The following is a 20,323-nucleotide window of genomic DNA, read 5'->3' as shown; positions in this document are numbered from 1 at the left end:
TCGGTTCCGCCCGGCCGGCGGGGTCCCCGCGACGACCGCGCTCGGTTCCCCAAAGCCTGCAGACGGGCGGGGGGAGGCGTCGCTCGGGGCCGGCCCTGGACACTTGGGGCGCCTCGCGTTTGGGGGGACAGGGGCTGGTTGCGGAGGGCCCGCAGGTTCGGGGCCAGGACAGGCGGGGGGTCGACGGAGCAGCCTTTGTCCTCCGGCCTGGGGGCGAGGGAGCCGGGCGGCCACGGGGGACCCCACCCCGGGGACCCCACTGCGGGCATCCGGGCCCAGAGGAGGCGCTGAGCCCCACCTGCACCCCACCCCGCCCCGTGGAGAAGGTGGACTGTCAAGTGGGGGGTCATCGGCTCCCCACCGCCCCCCAAATAGCTGTGATGACAAAGGTCCAGAAGGCGGTCACTCTGCGTGCTTTAAGCCTGGGAGAGAGGTGTCCACTGTCCTGGGCAGCACGTCCCCCCCTTTGTGGAGGAAGCCCAGACTGTGCTCCTCACCCCCTGTGACCGGTCTGCGGGCACCTGGGAGCCCCGAGGGGTCAGCCAGGCCGGCTGGGGCTCACGGTCCCTTTGTCCGAAATCCCGCGTGGACCCCTGGGGACACAGGGCCCTCCTGGCTCCAGGGAGGGACTGTCTGTCCTTCCTCCAGGCCGAGGCTCCCCGTGGGGAAGGAGTGGGGGGTGCGGCTGTCGGGAAGGTGCTGCCTTTAAAAGGGGTCTGGTTGGGAGACACTGAGGCCCCTCAGGGCAGAGGCCCCTCAGGACAGAGGTCCAGGGCTGCTCTGTCCATGGACGCGGCTGTCGTGAGCGTGTCCACTGGGTCTGGGGGCTCAGCACAGGCAGGGCTCATCTCCTGTCCTGGAGGCAGGTCCAGAAAGGTGAGCACCGCTTTCTAGACGGTCAGTGCCTTTGACTGCTGAGGCCCCAGGCACACGGAGAGACGTTGGTGGGCGCTTGTGTCTGCTGGACTCCTCTGTTTGGGTCATCTCGGTACTGCATCAACGCCAGTGGACAGAGCTGGAGGACCTGAACAGAACAGGACGTGGGGACAAGGGACAGGCCTGGACTCTCTGCATGGTCACGGTTACCAAGGGGTGGATCTCTGGCTGAGGTCGTAGGTCTCTGAGCTGTGCTGTACATGCCGAAGCACTGGAGGTGGGGGTTCAGGGAGAAAGCTGTGGTTGGCGATGTGAGGGGAGGAGAGGGCTCCGTCCAGAGCTCTTCCATTGCTCTGTGTCGTCCTGGCACAGGTCAGGAGTGTCCTAGGGCCTGGGGCAGGACTGTTCTCTCAGATGGACTGTCCTGGACACTGCAGGCTGTTGGGCAGCATCCCTAGCCTGAACCCTCTTGGTGCCAGTAGCACCCCCTCTCCTTTGAGAACAGTGCCTGATGTCCAGAAAGCACCCAGTGTCCCCTGAGGGCTGAGCTGCCTCTTCCTGCTTTGGCTCCTTTTGGCCAGCCCCGGGGGTCTGCCCCTCTGCCTGTGGCTGCAGCGCCGTGCGGGCGTCAGGTGCAGCAAAGCCCGCCACTGCCCACCATGGGAGCACCTTCCCCAGCCACTTCCTGCACGTGGATGGGGTTTTCTAAAAACTGGAAGTAAATAGATAATGAAACATTTACCGATTTGACAGGCTTCACACGTTCAAGTCACTGACACTGAAGATCTTGTCGTGTTGAACAGCGGTCACCAGTGGCCGGCCCTGGAGCACAGGGTCCTAGAGACAGGGTTGGGTTTGGTCTGCAGGCGTCCTCACGTGGTGGCCCCGTGCAGGTTCAGGAGCCTGGGCCTAGAGGGTCAGGGGACTTAGCCAGATCCTCTCCTTGTGCCGCGCATGTGGGGCTCTTGAACTGAAGAGCTTTGCTCCCTTGTGACTCAGTGCGAGCCGCCAGCCTAGCCCAGCTGCGTCCCCTCCACTGACCAGGTCAGAGAGGCCATTGTGCTTGGTGGCTTGGACGACACTCTTAGCCTAGTGCCCGCGGCCTCTTTGGGGAACTGGTGGGCTGCAGTTGGCACCAAATGAGTGTACACTCCTTTAGAGCTGAGGTTCCCTGAGTTCTGTGGGCCCCATGCTGATTGAGAGGGGTGAAGAGTAGGGAGCTGAAAGGACGGGAACAAGTGTCAGGTGTGGGCGCACAGCTCACAGACTGCATTGGGGTGAGTCCTGGCGGGTCCCCACCTCCATCTTGTACTGCAGTGGGGGAAGCCCGAGGCCGGAGGAACTTCAGCCGAGCTCACACATTAGAACTCCGGCTCTGTGTCTCGTGGTTTTGGAAGGAAGAAAGTAAACCACAGCTTCCCACCCCTGTGATGAGACCTCATGGGCCAAGAAAGAAATGAACGTGGAAGTTGGTGCTGAGGTCTCCGTGGCCTGTGGCTGGTGTGGGGCCACAGGATGGAAGACCCAGAACAGCCCCCGGCGGCTCCTCAGCCCAGGCCGTACCGGCTGTGGGGAGGCCCTGAAACTGTGGCCTGGCGCTCTGGGAGGCGTGCCAGCAACTGCCTGGGAGATAGGCCTCTGGTGCCAGCTGGGTTGGCGCAGACATCCAGGAAGTCCTCTGAGGGTTTACTTCCTGTGGTAGCCACTCTGTGGTGGTCACTCATCGACAGAACAGGGACAGTTGTCACCCAAGGTTGGTGGTCTTGCAGTGTGGCTTATCTTACTCTAATCTCCAATGAAGAGCAACATGTACCTGCATGAGCAGCCCAGGGCTGATTCCTGCGTGGCCCCGGTCAGACGGTCCTCCATCATCCAGAGTGTTTGCATCTTCTAACACCAGCTGTCTATTCCACAGTCTTCTCCACTTACCTGCTGGGGGGGCTTTGAGGATTTGATGAATAGCCACACAGGACTCACAGACGATGCCGATGATTGTAAGGTTAATTCGAGAAGCAACAGGTTAAATTCACATTCAAGCATACGGTTCTTGAATTGGGTCAGTCTCTTTTCAGCTAGGTCTCTCAGGTCTTTGTCCTTCAGCTTGGACCCCCCTCTTCCCAGGTCCATGTTAACATAGCTTCTTGTGGACCTTCAATTTGGAACTGACCCTTCAGCAGGTTTTCAGAGGCTGTAAATCCCGTAGGAGGAGATTGCTCATCCTTCCATGGAGCAGCTGGTAGATTCCAACCATGGGCCTTTGGGACTGCAGCACAGCTTCTTACCACTAAGGCTTCCAGAACTTTAGTTCTGCCATGGTTGTAAGTGCCCAGCAGCACCTCACTCCACCAGTAAGCCTTGCCTATCCTTGCAGTTGGCAAACTTTGCCTCCAGCCTGCCTGCAACCTTGGGTCTTTTTCTCTGTGGGCTAGGATGCCCAGTGCTGTTGCCTTCTGATTCTGCTACCAATATCTCTGTCTCCACTGTTACAGCTCCCTGTGTCTCCTGTGTATGAAAGACGCACTCCACCCAACTTTCCTCTGGGATGGCTCGTTTTAAGCCTGTTATTCTTAGGTGCCCTTTAGTTGACTATGGCTTGTAAGTGACAGTATGAACAACAAACCAAAATCTTGCTCTATCTTGGGCCGTCTTCACAATCTGCCATGTTCAGTCACTGTGTCAATCCACTGTTTGCTCAAGGGTCTGTTGACCCTCTCCTTTTCCAGTATGTCTTTTTCCAAGGACCAGCCCCTCCTGATCAAGTCTCACCATCCTTGCTTCCAAGGAGCATCCTGATTGCACTTCCTTCAAGGCAGACTTGTTTCTTTGAGCAGTTCACAAGATTTCAATACTTTTCAACAGAGCTGCAACTCAAAGGCATCAATTCTTCTGTCTTATTTATTGTCCACCTTTCATGTGTGTACAGAGCAATTGAAAATACCTTGATTTGGGCCAAGTACACTTTGACTGCGTGCATCATAACAAACTGTGGCTGCCTCTGAAAAGAATAGGAATCCCGGAACACTTGATTGTGCTAATGCAAAACCTATACTTGGATGGAGGCTCAATGTCAAGAAGACAAAGATTCTCACCACTGGACCAACTGACAGCATCAGTATGGATGGTGAAGAGATTGAGATTGTTCACAGTTTTAGTTTGTTTGGCTCCACAGCCAACACTCTTGACACCAGTAGCCCGGAAATTAAAAGGCGCATTGCCATGGGAAAGTCTGCTGTTAGGATCTCTCCAAAGTACTGAAGAGCAATGGTGTCTCTCTGGAGACTAAGGTGCGTTTGATACAGGCCATAGTCTTTGCAATCACTTGTTATGCATCGGAGAGTTAGAGAGTGACCAAGGAGGATAGAAGGAGAATTGATGCCTTTGAGCTGTGGTGCTGGAGAAGAGTATTGAGACTACCATGGACTGCTAGAAAAACAAACAGATTCATCCTGGAGAGGGTTAAACCAGGCTGCTCCTTGGAGGCAAGGATTCTAGGCTTTGTCTGACATACTCTGGACATGTTGTAAGGAGGGACTGATCCTTGGAGAAGGATGTCATGCTTGGGAGGGTGGAGGGACAGCACAGGTGGAGAAGACCCTCTATGAGGTGGATTGATTCAGTGACTGGGGTAATCGGGATGGGTATGTCGGAGACCGTGCTATTGGCACAGGATAGAGCAGGGTTTAGGGCTGTTGTACATAGGGTCGCTATAAGTTGCAGGCAACTCGACAACACATAACAACACTTTACTTTTAAACTGACATCCTCTTTTTTTAAAAAAAAATTATTATTAATTTTAATGAACATTTATAGAGACTGGATTTCCATTCATTCATTGTTTTCCCTTTTCTCCCTGCCCACCCCTCCCTCCATCCTTTCTCTTTAATACAGATGACATTAAAGAGGTTCCAGGAGATTTGCTTCATGCAGATAAATGCAGCATCTCTCTCTTTCAAAGAAGATATTTATTCTTTTTTTTGAATTTCCCACAGTCTATTTTATTGCTATCAATCTCGTCACACATGGTCCAAGAATACACAAATAGTAAATGCAATATAATCGGTTATGTTCAAACATCACAGCCAGTGATGCTATGCTTGCCTGTGATCTTGCCGGTGTGAAACCATATCCACACCTCAGTGCCTCCAAACTGTTCAGCAAAGCTTCCTTGACCGTGAGCTGTTGTTGACTGGGGAGCAACCAGGTTGAGTACTACTATTTTCTTCCAGACTCTGAATAGCGGTAGGAATCTCAGCAAAGGTTCTCTTGGCATAGTGCCCAAATGTGGCCAGTCAGGGCTTTGATAAATCACAGCAATGTTCATCATCGCCAGAGCCTCCTCCCGGTTCCAGATAGGTCGGGCTGTGGTTCTAGCACCCCAAGCCTGATGCCCCTGAGACGCTGATTCTCGTCCAATGGGCGTTTATTCTTTTCTAACAGAAAAGTCTCTGTGTGAGACTGTGTGCGTATGCATCCAGTTTGGTGGTCGCCCTTGGCCTTCTCCAGCTTCGTGATGGAGGCGGGTCGGTCACAGGTATTGCCGCCCCCGTGGCAGGGGATCTCAGTATCATTGTGATTGGTGTTGATGGCTTCCACCAGCTCTTCCAGGTGCTCCTGCATGAAAGTAACAGTGGTGCAGGTCTTCTGACGGGCAAGGCTCGATGGGGTCCACAGGGTGGTGACAGTATTTCATCCCACGTGGAGGACATGTTATCCTGGTGGGACAGTCACCTTTGCCAACAGCCTCTGCCTCTGGTCACTACTTGTGGGCCAGTTTCAGCAGCTGAGTTAGCCCTCTGGCTGCCCACGGCCTGGGTCAACAAGTTAATAGTGGATGGCACCTTGAGTCACTTGTAGAGGATTGCCCTTTGCTGCTGCATTTGGATGTAGTGGTACCATTTGACAAAGAGGTTAGGGTCCCTTTTGGGTTGGATTCCCTGTCTGATGCCAAAGTTCTTGGGCTTTTTCTCCAATAGGGAAGGCTTTTTCCTTCCTGACACTAGTGGCTGCTGGGGCCCCCTTCTTCTTTTGCCCTTCGGCTCTTGGGTGGATGGACAAGCGCACACCTTTTGATTTCCTCAGTGCTGCTGCCTTGGGTGTTTATTGTGGATCCAAGTAAAATTAAGTAATTGACAGCTTCAATCTTTTCTCCATCCATCTTGATGTTACCCGTTGGTCCAGTTGTGAAGAATTTTGTTTTCTTGAAATCCATCTTGTTGTGATCTGTGTTCTAGGCTGCTGTAGACTTTTCTTTTCAGTACGTACTTTAAACTTCCATTTTCTGCGTACAAAGTTTTATCATCTGCATAACATGGTGGTAGAGGGTCTGCCTCTAATCCTGATGCCATCATCTTCCTGAGCCCACTTGTGTGAATTTGCTTATCATGCAGATTGAATGGAGGATACAACCCTGTTGCATTGCTTTCCTCATTTAAACATGCATAAATCTACAGACAGGTTTTGCATGAGCACAGTTAAGTGTCCGAGGATGGCTTTTCTAAATGTTATCTGTAGTTGATTAGGACACACGTGTCAAAGGCCTTTGTCCCTCATGAGTTGTGATGCTGACCCAAAGGCAGAATGTTTCCAGTGGTTCGAATCCATTTTGATTGACAGCTTCAGAAACCCATTTTGGAACCCACTTGATGGCAGAGAGCTGGGTACTCATTTAGTAGAGTGACAGGACCGACCAGGGGCTTGGAAGAATTCCATACATGGGATTTACCAATCCCAGCTCCACGAGGAGAACTGGCTTAAGGACTGTGGTGTTGGTGAAGAACACTGAACATACCACGGACTGTTGGAAGACTGATGGAATCTCTGGAGAAATGCGTGCAAGATGATCCTTGGAAAGGAACATGGCAAGATGTCCTCTGACCTTTAGACGTCCTGTCAAGATGGATAAATTCCCGGATGGTAATTCCACAGCGTCGTGGAGAAGAGGGAGATTGTCAACTGAATTGATGTGACTGCAGCAATGGGCACTGCAGGGTGTGAGGCTGGGGCAACTTGGGCATTTCCCGCCGTCTGTGGACGCACCAGCTTGATGGCTCCAAGCTGCAACCCCCATGGACAGATGTCTTGCACCTTGTCACATGAGCACCTTGCGTACAGCTGCAGACCTGGGTGCCACAGGCAGGAGAAGGGTGCACGTCAGGGTGGACCACTGGTGCCTCCTGTGCACCCAAGATGAAGGTGCTCGTTAAATAGCATGTGTCTCTGCCCTCCACAGAGCTGGGCTGAGGGGAGGGAGGGTCCTGTATGGAGTTGGAGGGCTTGCAGGCTGAGATCCTGGAGGTGGTGGCTAGGGCTCGAGTGACCACCCCACACGGTGGGGGCTTTGCATCCACATCCTGGGCTGAGGGGCTGCCACATCTTACTTGAGGGCCTGAGTACAGGAGAATGAAGAGGTGCTCTGTGGCTGCTGCCCCTCTGTGCTGCCTTCCTAGCCAAGCAGGGCTGCGTAGGGCGGTGTTGTCATTGTAGCGTGAGGGTCTGCACAAGCTTAGCTCTCTGCATGGTAGAGGGTGTGAGCCTCCTGCTGTTGGGGCCCTGGGAGTGGCCTGCTCCCGGGCAGTGCCGTCCGAGTCACTTGATGTCGGCCCTCATCCGTGTGATTGTTGACTCCCTTCTGCACCTGCCAGGCATCGGTTGATGTCCAGGAGTCTCAGTGAGGCCGCGCTGAAGCTCGTTCACCTCTAGTGCTGTGGTGTGTGTCTGCTCTCACATGCAGTGACAGGGCCACTTCCTAGTTTCAGCACTTGGGGTTTAGAGCCCTGGCCAGGTCCTTGTCACTGTGAGGGCAACCCTCGCAGGCCTGCAGGGTCCTTCCAGAGCTTTGTGGGGAGAAGCTGTCCCACCTGATGCTAGTTCTGAATAGGAGTGAAGAGATGAGAGTGTTCACAGCCCGGCTCCGGCTTGAGGCCATCTTCCTCTCTGAGAATGAGCCCATCTGTAAAGATGCTGCCTGCCGGGGTCCAGCACCAGGAACAGCTACCCTTAGCAGGCCAGAGGGGACACTGGCGCCTGGCCCTTGGTGTGGGCACTGGTGCGGGTTCTCGCGTTTGCGTGTAATGTGCCCAGAACCTCAGTCTTCTCACCCTGAGTTGGTCCACGCGTCTGTGTTTGCAGCTTGTTGCCAAAACACCTAATCTTGGTGTTTACCAAGGCTCAGATGTGTACTGGTCTGACAGGTTCCTGCCCTCAGGAGGCCATGGCCACCTGCTCGGGCTGCGTGATGCAGGACCAGGGAGCTGGTGCCCATGCCTGCTTCCGCTTGGGGCCCTGCTGCCGCCACCTCTTATGTTGGGGGGTTTGCCTGGGAGTCGGTGGTGGGCACGGCCTCCGCGCAGCACGTGCCAGTCACATCCTCAGAGCCTTCCCACAGGACTGGTCAGTGGACACACAGCTCCTCAGGGAGGGGACAAGTGCGCTTCCCTAGTTCCACATTGCTTGAGGACCGTTGTGTGTCCTGGTGACATGGGGTACAGAGGTGGCTCCCATCCTATTTGTAATGATTATTCCAGGGAGGCCAGAAGTATGTGACCTCCTAGCTGTGTCCCTTCCTCCTGAGGAGGTGTTACTGGCCCCCACCACTGTCTGTGGGTGCACCTAGCTGGCGGGTGCTATTGCAAAGACACGGAAGAAGAGGGTAGGAACAGCCCTGCCCCTGCCCAGATGGGCCCCACGGGCCTGTGGACAGAAGCTCTCTGGCTGGCCAGGCTCTGTGGCTTTGAGGTTGCCAGGGCATGTATGGTGCCCCACAAGGAGGTCGATGTGAGGCTGCCGAGCTGGGAGTTTGGGGCCCTGCTTCTGCGCTAAGCTTTGGGGTGTCCCTGCAACTCCAGTTGAGGGCCCTGTGTCCTGGCTTTGGCATTGCAGGGGTGTGGGGACAGGTGCATGTTCATGGTACCTGCTCACATGTGGGTCTCCAGGTACTGTTTCTGAATTTGAGAAGGGCAGGCATTGTAGGGCATCACTGCAGCCGATTTCCCCGGCTTGCGTCCTTTGTCTAGCGTCCTATCCCTATGGCTCTGGGTATCCACTCCACGTTTGAGCACTTGTGTCTCTGTTGTGCAGTGGACATGGCCCTCGGGCTGTCCGGGTGACCCGGTGTCGTGGCCCCATTCCTGTGTGGACATGGCCCTCGGGCTAACATGGTGACCCGGTGTGGTGGAAATGGCCCTCAGGCTCACTGATGTTCATTTGTGTTGCAGGAAGCTCTTCGTGGGTGGACTGGACTGGAGCACGACTCAAGGTAGGTGCAGCAGTGGACGGCAGCCAGCCTGCTCCTGGGTCGTGCGGGTGGGCTCTCGTTTCGGACGTTGTGCTCAGTCCGTGTGACACTGTCATCAATCTGGGGGCATTGAATTGAACTTGAGTGGGGCAGGAATCACGGGTCATCTGTTGGACTTGTTTGGACGTCCGTGTCGGAGCCCTGGGAAAGTGTGTAGGCGGCTAGTTCCCAGTCCCGGTCGGGTGGATCTGCAGGCAGGAGGCTGCGGGCGCTGAGCACTGGCCGCATCCCGGCTCTGGCTCTGCCTGCATTTTGTGGCGGTCAGGAGACCTCAAAACTGGAAAGGGTGTTAGTGACATTGTGAGAACCTCCTGGAATTGGGCCTCTCTAGTGGACCGACCCTTCCTTAACCTCCTCCCCACAACCCACTAGTCAACATCTGTTATGCTGGTAAGGCCAGTGGGGGAGAGGGTAGAGTAAGTGTGAGTGTGCACACCTCAGTGGTGTGATGGGTGTGCGTGCACCCACGTGTGTGCCGGTTCTCCCGAGAGCCCTCTGTAACCCTCAGCGCTGTGTATGTGTTCTGTCCGTTCTCTGAGCAGAGACACTGCGCAGTTACTTTTCTCAATATGGAGAAGTTGTCGACTGTGTTATCATGAAAGATAAAACCACCAACCAGTCGCGAGGATTCGGGTTTGTCAAATTTAAAGACCCAAACTGTGTGGGGACGGTGCTGGCCAGCAGACCACACACCCTAGATGGCCGCAATGTAAGTCTCCTGGGCGTGTTGTCCTTCCCTTATGTGAGGGTTGGTAGGCCTGGGCCATGGGTTCAGGGTGGCTCTGCTTGCTGACTTCTGCTCAGCACAGGGCCCTCCAGCTCACATGGTCTGTCGGCAACTCCACAGATTGACCCGAAGCCATGCACACCGCGGGGTATGCAGCCGGAGAGGACACGGCCCAAGGAAGGCTGGGTGAGCACTGCTGGCTGTGGGCCTGGGGCTGGTGGGCTTGGGCCTCAGGTGGCCTGTGAGTTTGGACCTGTGGACTGTGCCATCCTGGGGGAGGAGGGGCTGAAAGTGGCTTCTGTTGGTAATTGCCGCATGGAGGCCCATGAGCCCAGTGCCACCATGACCTGAGAGCACCTGACTTCTGCAGCTGGGAGGATAGGATGTGGCATCCTGAGTGCTTGGAACTGGGAGGTCAGAAGACAGAACAGACTGAGCAGAACCTCAGTGCACTCTTTAGGCCTCCCGTCCCCACGCTGAGCCTCCTGGAATGGGCTCTGCTGTGGCCAGCTTTCTGCATGGCTGTCCATCAGTGTCCCACAGCAGCTAACCCCCTTCTCTTTGAATCTGCAGAAAGGACCCAGGAGTGACAACAGTAAATCAAACAAAATATTTGTTGGTGGGATCCCGCACAACTGTGGTGAGACAGAGCTCAGGGAATACTTCAAGAAATTTGGAGTGGTGAGTGCCCTTCTGTCTAGAGGGCTACCCTACCCACACAGAAAAGACCAGAACCAGCCTCCCCCTCAGCTGCTGAGGGCCTTTTGCTCCGTGGTACCCATGGGTGTTAAGTGTTAGGTTTTAGTGTCTGAGGAAGAATGGGATTCGCCCCCGCCATGGGAGCTGGCCTCTGTGGCTGTGTCCCTTGATCTCAGGTCTCTTCTACAGGAATAGCCTGGCCCAGTTGGAGGGTGGAAGAGGGCATGGTCCCACTTTGTCCAGGCCTTCAGGGCAGCATGAGCCCTGTCCCTGTGGAGCTGATGTCTTCAGGGTGGCTTTGCCCTTGACACTGTGACCATGGGCCACACCTCTCTGGGATCCCATCCGGGCTATTCAAGCCCTCAGTGGGCAGGGATGCAGAGGGCAGGACGCAGGGTTACTGCTGCCCTGGGGGGGGGGGGGTCAGACAGCACAGGATGCTGGGGTGCTGCTGTCCTCAGTTGAGTTGCTTCCTGGCGTTGTCTAGAAGCACCAGGCCCAGTGACGACTCCTCAAGACTTCTGCCAGGACTTTTGGGTCAGCAGCCCCCTGGATGTCACTACATGGCTGTGATGCCTCTAGGGCCAGGCTGCCCTGGGCTGGGGCCTACCTTCAGGGTTGGGGCCTTGGGTGATAGCCAGGCGTGCGTCCCAGGCCTTGGCTTCCCGTGTCTGAGCCTGTGATCCTCTGTCGCAGGTCACAGAAGTGGTGATGATCTACGATGCTGAGAAGCAGAGGCCTCGAGGTAAAGGCAGATCTCGTTTGTCCTCCTTCCCCCTCAGATGGCAAACTATCTCGTGAGATAACGGCCGGCGCCCAGCCTCCCAGGCGGGCCTGCTGCCGTCCGGCCTGCCCCTTTTTTTAATGCCTTTTGGCATTTTTCCTTTAATGTGGTTTTTCTTTTTAAATGTGTATTGACCATACCGGGACCTTCCTCAGACTTGTCCCCAGTCAGCACCAGTGTAGACAGATGGCCACCTCTGGCTGTCAGGATGTCCCTTCCCCACCAGTCCAACCTATGCTCCTTTCTCGATTTTTGCCCTTTTCTTTTCTCTCTTTCTTTTCTGTTACTTTATTTTTTTTTTTTTATTTTTTTTTTTTTTGGCCCCTGAAAGGTGGACAGTCAACAGCCCAGTGTCCACTGAGTGGAGCGGGTGACCTCCCTATTCCCCTGGCTCTGCCGCCCGCAGCACCCCTCCCCGTAGGCACTCCAGGGCAGGCTGTGCACAGGGCTGTCTGTCGGGCCGGTTCCTCTGTCTGCGGCCTGGCTCGGCCCATGTGTGCCGAGGGGCCCTGGGTGCGGCCGCAGCATGCTCCGCCATGCTGGAGCATAGTTTGCCATTTGAACTTCCACCTTTTTCTTGTCATGATTAAGTAAAGTACTCCCCACTCGGTGTGGAGTAAGCCGTTAAGTATTAGTCTTAATTTTAATGTAGACGTATGTGCTTAGCAGCATATTTAAGCATAAAGTACAGGAATGTTAAGTAAGCTGTTTCCTTTCTCTCTGCATTGTTTGTCATTAACGATCTCTCTAGATTTCTCTTCTCCAGGTGCTAAATGTTATCACACAGGTACAGGCCAGTTCCACAGTCAGGAGGGCGCGGGCTCTGCTCCAGTGGGGTGTAAACGAAGTTTCAGTGTGTTTTCTCTGCCGCTCCCGTGGTGACGTCCCCTTCCTGACAGATGCATCCTTAGACTTGCGCCAGGGCCCCTTCAGCCGGGGTCCGGCCTCGGGCAGTGGGCCTGTGGTTTCAGGGCTTCGGCGGCCTGAGCAGTGTGACGTTTTGGAATGTGTTGTGTCATCACCTACAATGTTTTGTTCCAAATGTTGCCTCTGATCTTGTGAAGCTCTGTGTACAGGGACATGGCACTGGCTCCTCCCGAGGCCTCTGGCTGTGCTGCAGGCCGGGCAGGAGGAGCGGAAGCCTCGTCATCAGCCTCTGGGGTCTCCCTCAGGCACATTCGGGGTGCAGCACCTTTCCAGGGTCACCTTCCTGGTCTCCAACGCTTTCTGCCTCTGAGTGGCCATCTCCCTTCTTGATTGTTTCTTTACTCCCTTCCGCCATCCCCATTCCAGGGGTCTGCCACAAGTCCTGTCCTTGGGTCCCCCACCCCCCAATCAGTCTTCAACGTGAGTTCTGACATGAGTCCAGTCCTTGGCTTCTCCCCTGCGCCCAGTACCTGTCCAAGGGTCTGACCCAGGTTCTGTGTGCATCCCACGTGTGTCTCAGTATCTCCACACATCTGGCGGGGCTTTCCCGGAACCTCCTGCTATCTCCCCACCACTCTCCTGGCTGCCCAGTGCCTGGCTGCCTCGCAGCCCCATGCCAAGGGCCCATGCCTGCCGCCTTTCTGCTGGCGCCACCTGCCCTGTACTCCAGCCGCGGTTCTGTCCTGTTGTCTCTGCGTTTCCATGTGCGTGTCTGCTCCCGTGTGCATGTGGAGAACACACCTAGGCCCCAGGCCCACAGCTGCTTCACTGGCCATCTCAGTCCCTTCTGATCTCCAGGCTGGCTCTCCCCTCCCTTCCCCCCACCACCCCCTACCTGTCGCTCACACACGTCTGTCCCGTGTGGCCTACGTTACCTGCTGAGGGCACCCGTCGGCAGCAGAGGCTGGTCCTCCCCAGTGGCCTAAAGCTCACGCTCTGCCCACCCAGCGCTGAGCGTGCTCCTTGGGGCACAAAGCTCCTGACCCCTCACCTGGCCTCGGGCCTCTCTCCAGACCCCGCTCTGCCCATGCCATCCATGTCTGTCCTTTGTTCTTCTGCGGCCGGGGCCGCTGTCGGCTGTCTGGGTGGGAATCCCTCACCCTCTTCGCACCCTAGGAAGTGGAGTGCCAGGGGAGGGGGTGCGGCGCCCACAATCCAGCCCTCTGCGGAGTAGCCCTTGAGGATGAAGGGCTCCTGATTGGGGTGCGCTGAGCCCAGACCAACCAAACTTCGTTTATACTGCCACCTTGTGGTCGTGGGGAGACGCTAACTAGTTCTCCTTGATGATTTTTCCTTTTTTGATGGTGTGATGCCTCTTGCTCTTGCTGCTGACAGCAGAATTTGACCTGCTGGGATCCATTTTGGCCTGTATCTTTGTGTATTTTATTTATTTACTTAGGTATTTATATTTACTTATGTATTATCTATTATATTACGATATCTATGTATTTATATCTACATACACACTTCTGTACGTACGTATATCACCTCTGCTAGGACTCCGTGGGCTTAGCCAACAGCGTTGGGTAAGCTTAGTGAGGCACTAACTGGTAGATACTGTGGTTGAACGCTCTAGAACAAGATCTGGCTGCTGTCAGCACTAGCTGCAAAGCACATTGCAAACCGAGGGGGAGGCCCAGGTCTCGGTGAGGCCGACCACGCACACACTCACCTGGCCAGTCACTGGCCGACGGGCGCTTAGGAACCTTCAGCCTGCGTGCATCAGCCCCTTCACCTCTGTGCACACGCATTTCCTGTGTGCCCTGCCGGTGGCCCAGGGGCCAGGGCTGCCACTGAGAATGCAGGCGTCTGGCCCGTGGCGCCGCCTGCTCTGGTGCCTACGTGCTGGAGCAGGGGTGGCGGCCCTGGCGGCTGCTGTTCAGGCCCCCGTGCGGGCAGTACTCACATGTGCTTAGCTGGAACCTGGCTGATCCCTCGGTCCGTCCCTAATACTGTTCATCATCCTGTTTTGTGTCACAACACCCTGCTACCTTGATTCACTCTTCGTCGTTGGCTAGGTTTTGGATTTATTACTTTCGAGGACGAACAATCAGTGGACCAGGCTGTCAACATGCATTTTCACGACATCATGGGCAAAAAAGTGTGTAGTTGTAGTTTTATTTTACCTTAAGACCAAACCAAGTCTTAGGCAACCGAGCGGCTCCCCTGGTGAACCTGCCCCTGCCCGGAACAGCCAGCCGTGTGTGCCAAGGTCCTGGCTGCAGAGCCCGGGGCTCCAGGTAGTGGGGGTTGGGGGGACGAGGGCCTAGTCCTGCCTGCAGATGGACCCAGGCAGCTCTGATGGGGGTGGGGTGGGGTGGGGGACACCCAGGGACGGTGGCAGGCTGGCCCAGGGGGACCGGCTGCAGTGTTGCCTCAGGCTTGGTTCCATTGACCACTCCTTCAGATGTCTGTCTCATGCAATTGTCTAGTCCTGGCCCAACGGCAGGACGGCAGAGGCCTCGGAGCGCTGAGGCTCTGTGTCAAAACGAGTGAACCATAAACATCATGAAGGATTGGTGTTTTTCAATTGGGTCACTTACTGTGAACTCCGGTACAAGCACCTGCTCTCGGTAGATTTAACCACCTGCAGTTAAGTGACCCTGGGTTGTTTGATCTTCATACTGTGTTGGTGCTATGGAGGTGAGCAGGGAGCTGGGGCCAGGGGGCGTGCACGTTCTTCCAGGCCTTGGATGCTTGGACTTAGCTTGCTGGGATCCCCCATTTTCACAGCTGCTCTGGACCCTGCCCCCTGTTTTTTGCTGGGCTCTTAAAAGTGACTTTGAAGTGGCAGGGCTGCACCTGCTCCCACATTTGGCCTTGCCTCCCCTTGCTCGGCCCCTGCTCCCCCATTCAATGAGCCCCCTGCCCTAGGTCAGTGCTGTCCACCTTTCTACCATGCTCACTAGCCATCTGTGTGCCCCATAATAGCCCTACAGGGCCAGGAGTGACAGGCATGTGCCCAGCCGTGCCCAGCGCCTGTTACAGTCTTAAATCAGCCCTTTAGCTGATTGGCAGCAGGACCAGCAGCTCTCTGGGCCAGCGCAGAGCGGGACAAAATGTGGCCTCAGTGTCCAGCCCACCTGCCTGGCCCCAGACGCCTGCCCCAGATAGATGAGGCGGCAGTGAGGAACGCCCAGCACTGTCCCACTGCCTCCTTTGCCCCAGGGAGGGTTTTTAGTCTCACACACACGTCCTTGGGACTCAAGGCCTGTGCAGGGCCACTTCCTGTAAACCCCACCAGGAAGAGGCTTGTGTCCGACGGAGCAGGAGGAGTCCTGAATGCTGCCAACAGACCTAAAGCTTCACACGCGTCCACCGGGTCTGTCCCTCAGCATAGATAGACTAGGTCCCCAGACCCCCACGCCACCCCCTCAGGTATTGTCCCTCCCTGGACACAAACCCGCCGGGTCTGTCCCTCAGCATGGGTAGGCTAGGTCCCAGCACCGGGCCCCCTCTCCCACCCCCCCTCAGGTATTATCCTCACCTGAGCAAACACAGTATGAAGATGGCTTACTGATTCCAATGTCCATTTTACTGCATGTTTGTTTACTTTTTCGTTAGATGTAATGTAAGGTTCTCTATCATATCCATTCCCTCTGACATTGTTTTGAGTTAATTAAGATTCTTTATGCATTAGCCTGGGGAAGGTAAGTCTTTATCTTCCATTAGACATTTTATAGAACAACCTTAAGTAAATAACTGTGTTTCTCAGGTATGAGCTCCAATTTTAGGCAGTTGTGGGCTCGGGGGACTTGGACATCCCTGTGGCGCTACCGCCGCAGTCCGGCTGCTGCAGCCGGGGGCCGGGAGAGGCTGTGGCGGTGGGAGGAGCTGGGCCCTTGGTCTTTTGTTACCAGACTGCCAGGGTGTGTGGCGGCTGTGCCCACTGGCCTGTGCTCATGGCCTCACCTCTGTAGGGCCAGTGTAGCTCCCAGTTGCACTTGTTGTACCTGAGAAACATTTTTTTAAAAAAAAAAAAAATTAAAACAAGACTTTTTAAAGAAAAGGAAAAGCTATCGGCCTAAATAAGGTTTATAGTTAAGTCTTTAGTCTTAAGTCATAAGATGCTAAGTGTAGTAGTAAGTTACCGTGGGTGTGTCTGACGGGACGGGGGTCGGGCCTGTGGCTGCTCCCTGAACCCCAGCTTGCTTTGTCCAGGTGGAAGTGAAGCGAGCAGAGCCTCGTGACAACAAGAGCCAGCCGCCGGGTCAGCCAGGGACCAGCCAGTGGGGCAGCCGGATTGTGCCCAGTGCCGCCAACGGCTGGGCCGGCCAGCCCCCACCCACATGGCAGCAAGGATATGGCCCACAAGGTGAGCTCCCTGGGGACCCTGCTTGTGTCTGCTCCCCAGCAGCATGGTGCCCTGTGCGGGGTCACTTCAGTTACACCCCAGCCCTGACAGCAGGGTGATTAAATGCTGTGCGGACCTCCTTGGACAACGCAGGGCGACATGAACTCAGAGGGTTCTGACTGACTAGGAATCCTTTCATGGTGTTAGTAAAACCATGGTTTTGGTAAAAGTAGCCCTGTAGATAGTTACAACAGCAAAAACGTGGTAAACCCAGCTTAATGTAGACCAACTGCTGTTGAAATACGGGGATAGTGCTCCTCGAGCTTCGTCTGAGGGAGCAGCTGGTGAATTCAAATCCCTGAGCTTTCGGTTAGCAGCCTGACACCAACATGTCCCGAGAGCTCCTGCAAGCCTGGCTTCCAAAGTCCAGTCAGTATCGGGCAGGTGGGGCGGTCCTCCACCCACAAGGCTCCATGCTTCCCCCTCCATGAGGCCCTGTGCTGCTCCCCTCTCCAGGCTCCACCAGCCCCGTGTTCCTCCCCCAAGGCTTCACACTCCCCCCCCCATGAGGCTCCATGCTTCCCCCTCCACAAGGCCCTGCCCTGGGCTGCTCCCCCTCCAGGCTCCATGATGCCCATGTTTCTCCCACACTCCGCAAGGCTTCCCATTTCCACCGCCAATGAGGCCCTGTGCTGCTCCCCTCCCCTGTGGCCGGGCTCCACCAGCCCCCTGTTCTCCCCACCACTGTGCTCCCCTCTCGGGCTCCATGAACCCTGTCAAGGACGTGGCTAGTGCTGTGGAGCTCGGCTCACGTTGGGGAATTTCCTGTCAGTGAGCAGAGTTGTAGTTAAAGGAGAAGGAGAAACGGGGAAAACCTCTGTTTGGGACTAACATAACTGACAAAGATGCCACTCAGCGTAGGAAGAATTCTTTTAAAAATTGTTAGAACTTCTGTGATCCTGAGAGCTGTTCCATCAGAGCCGTGGACGGCCGTGTCATGTCTGTGAATCCGCTGCGGAAGCAGCTTGGGCTTCTGTGTGCAGGAGGTCTTTGCAGGTGATGCCCCCTCCCCGAAGGGCTCTGCGGGCCTCCTTGGGGTTGTGCTGCCGGTAGCTGCACCTCTCTCTGGATTGACAGATGGGTGGGGTGGAGAGGCCTCAGGGAGACCGTGGACGTGGCTAACAGACTTAGCCCACAGTGACTGGAGTTCTGGGCACGAGGCAACAGGAGTGCTTTTGGCTCAGGCAGTCCCATCCTGAAGGTGTGTTCACCCCTGGCTCTGTCTGCCTAGTCTGTATCCACCTCCCCTTAAGTCAGGTGACCACCTGTGTCCACAACCAACTCCCCTGGCCTCGGAGACCCGGGGTCCAAGAACTTGGTGACTTCAGCAGGCTCTTGTGGCACAGCCCTGCCCCCATCTCTCATGAAGTGCATTAGGCAAGGCTGCAAACATGGAGCATGAGCAGCTTCCCAGGCCCCCGGGGAGCGACTCTGGCAGACCCCACAGTTTTCAGGGGCTGGGACCCAGCACCGCTTCTGCTGGCGGAGCTCCCCGTGCGCCCCACGGCCGGCCCGCTGTGTCATCCTTACACCCTCCACCGCGTGTGTACTGGACACTCAGGACACGGGGCTTGGCGAGGAGGAGGGCGGGTCAGCGAGATCATCTGGGTGGGTGTGAAGGTCCAGGGGTCTCAGCAGCACCAACCTGCCCCTTCTGTTTGCTGTGTAGGAATGTGGGTGCCCGCAGGACAGGCGATTGGTGAGTCCACACACTGTGGAGAGGGTGCTGTGGGGGGGGAGGCACCTCTGTCCCTGTGTCAAGAGGGGAGGGCCCCAGTGAGAGACACCCTCCTCACCCCTTTTCTATTGCAGGTGGCTACGGACCACCCCCCGCGGGGAGAGGCGCACCCCCACCACCCCCGCCCTTCACCTCCTACATCGTGTCCACGCCTCCTGGGGGCTTCCCACCACCGCAGGGCTTTCCCCAAGGCTATGGGGCCCCTCCTCAGTTCAGTAAGTGTGCTGTGGGAACCCGGGGTCCTGTGTCTTGTCACCCTTCTGCCCGACACTGCATGGGGTCTGTCCATGTGGTGGGGAGCCGGCCATCAGGGTTGTAGCAGGCACGTGACTGGGCACCACGCCTCACCTGGCTCACACTTCCTCAGACGTGGACCAGGTGCGCGTCCCAGCAGCGTCATGGGAGAGCTGCTGCCAGGCCAGAGTTAGGGCGGGAACGCGCTGCCTGTCGGTCAGTTTGTAAGGCCAGGCGGCTGCTGGATCCGAGTCCTCCCTTTGTCCATGATGCCTTAGTCACCTGTCAGTTTGGACACAAGAGCAGTGTGTCACACGGACACCTGTTGGGCCCTCTGTAGGGTGCGCCGTGCCTGGGGGTTTCGGTTCTGTGGGAAGCCTCCCTAGCCGAGTGTGTAGGCTTTGCTCAGGGCCGAGGCCACCTGGCTGCAGCTAGCCCCAGACCTGAGGAGCCAGCCGGGGAGGACACCTGCTCCTGGCAGTGAGTGAACATGACCTTGACTTTTTTCCCTGTTTGTTCCAGGCTTTGGCTACGGGCCTCCCCCACCGCCACCTGACCAGTTTGCCCCTCCAGGGGTCCCTCCCCCACCGGCCACTCCAGGGGCAGCACCACTGGCCTTCCCTCCACCTCCGTCTCAGGCCGCCCCAGACATGAGCAAACCCCCAGCGGCACAGCCCGACTTCCCCTACAGTCAGTACGGTACGTACCGGGTGCAGCCTCCTGCTGCCCATCCCACCCACTGCCGGCCCGAGGCCTGCGCCCGAGGAAGAGGTCTGTGAGCCAGCACTGTGGGCCAGCTGTCCAGGCTTGTGCTGGGGCAGGAGGCCCCGCAGCAGGGGCCGTCCTACCAACTGTCTGGTGGTCTTGGGAATGGCGGGCTCGAGCACCTGGGGCTTTTCTCCCTGTAGGAGTAGAGTTGGGGCTCTGGCACTGCCCTGGGCCGCTGCCCTCTGCCTAGCCTGGCACAGCAGCCCAGGGGAGTGGACCTGGGGTCCCTGCGCTCCGTGAGTGGGGCTCACGGGGCCTTTCCCTTCCCAGCAGGTTATGGACAGGACCTGAGTGGCTTTGGACAAGGCTTCTCGGACCCCAGCCAGCAGCCCCCCTCCTATGGCGGACCCTCAGTGCCAGGGCCCGGGGGCCCTCCCGCCGGCGGAAGTGGCTTTGGCCGAGGTCAGAACCACAACGTCCAGGGCTTCCATCCATACCGTCGCTAACGGCCCGGCGCCGCTGGAGGACTCGACAATCAGCGTGGCGGGCGGGCGGGCGGGTGGGCTTCTGCAGGCGAGGCTGTGGGTGTGCGGACTCAAGTTTTTAAATCTTTCTTTCTCTAACCCATCAGCACAATAAAAAAAAAAAGTCACTGGTTCAAACAACAGGGTTTTAAAAAGTTGTCTTCAGCTTTAATTCAAAACTTCAGGTTTCTTTTCCTTTCTCTTATTTTTTGGAAATTCTTTTCCTGAGCCTTTTGTGTTACCGTATATTGTAAACTTTTATGTTGAAAGAAAAAAACTATACATTTACAAATTGTGAGATTTTTAAGAGAAATTTTCTACGCTGTATCCTGGCTTATTTTTTAATTTAAAGCAGGGTCTCGTCAGCACTGGTGGCCGCGAGGGTGCTGTCCCAGCCTTACCCCTCGGGGTGTGGGACTCAGTGGTCCAGGAACTCTGGGAACCTAAAGAAATCTACTG

General features: G+C 56.1%; 1 protein-coding gene across 1 annotated transcript in view; it reads left to right on the top strand.

The window, feature by feature from the left end:
- DAZAP1 (DAZ associated protein 1) overlaps positions 1 to 19,860 on the top strand; it is a 27,078-nt gene extending 7,218 nt beyond the window's left edge. The window contains exons 5-19 of the mRNA XM_006898000.1: positions 63 to 338; positions 5,380 to 5,497; positions 8,067 to 8,177; positions 8,953 to 8,977; positions 9,090 to 9,130; positions 9,712 to 9,878; positions 10,017 to 10,082; positions 10,470 to 10,577; positions 11,292 to 11,340; positions 14,325 to 14,407; positions 16,468 to 16,621; positions 18,330 to 18,359; positions 18,473 to 18,613; positions 19,155 to 19,331; positions 19,671 to 19,860. Coding sequence (XP_006898062.1) covers positions 63 to 338; positions 5,380 to 5,497; positions 8,067 to 8,177; positions 8,953 to 8,977; positions 9,090 to 9,130; positions 9,712 to 9,878; positions 10,017 to 10,082; positions 10,470 to 10,577; positions 11,292 to 11,340; positions 14,325 to 14,407; positions 16,468 to 16,621; positions 18,330 to 18,359; positions 18,473 to 18,613; positions 19,155 to 19,331; positions 19,671 to 19,846 — 1,722 coding nt within the window. The 3' untranslated portion in view covers positions 19,847 to 19,860. The remainder of the gene's footprint in view (positions 1 to 62; positions 339 to 5,379; positions 5,498 to 8,066; positions 8,178 to 8,952; positions 8,978 to 9,089; positions 9,131 to 9,711; positions 9,879 to 10,016; positions 10,083 to 10,469; positions 10,578 to 11,291; positions 11,341 to 14,324; positions 14,408 to 16,467; positions 16,622 to 18,329; positions 18,360 to 18,472; positions 18,614 to 19,154; positions 19,332 to 19,670) is intronic.
- The last annotated feature ends 463 nt before the right edge of the window (positions 19,861 to 20,323 follow it).

This window comes from Elephantulus edwardii, unplaced genomic scaffold, assembly GCF_000299155.1.
Source record: "Elephantulus edwardii isolate Elephantulus edwardi_28Jun2011 unplaced genomic scaffold, EleEdw1.0 scaffold00217, whole genome shotgun sequence".
NCBI classification, from domain to species: Eukaryota; Metazoa; Chordata; class Mammalia; order Macroscelidea; family Macroscelididae; genus Elephantulus; species Elephantulus edwardii.
Note: the sequence above shows the minus strand (reverse complement) of the source record. Positions and strands in the feature narration are given on the sequence as shown.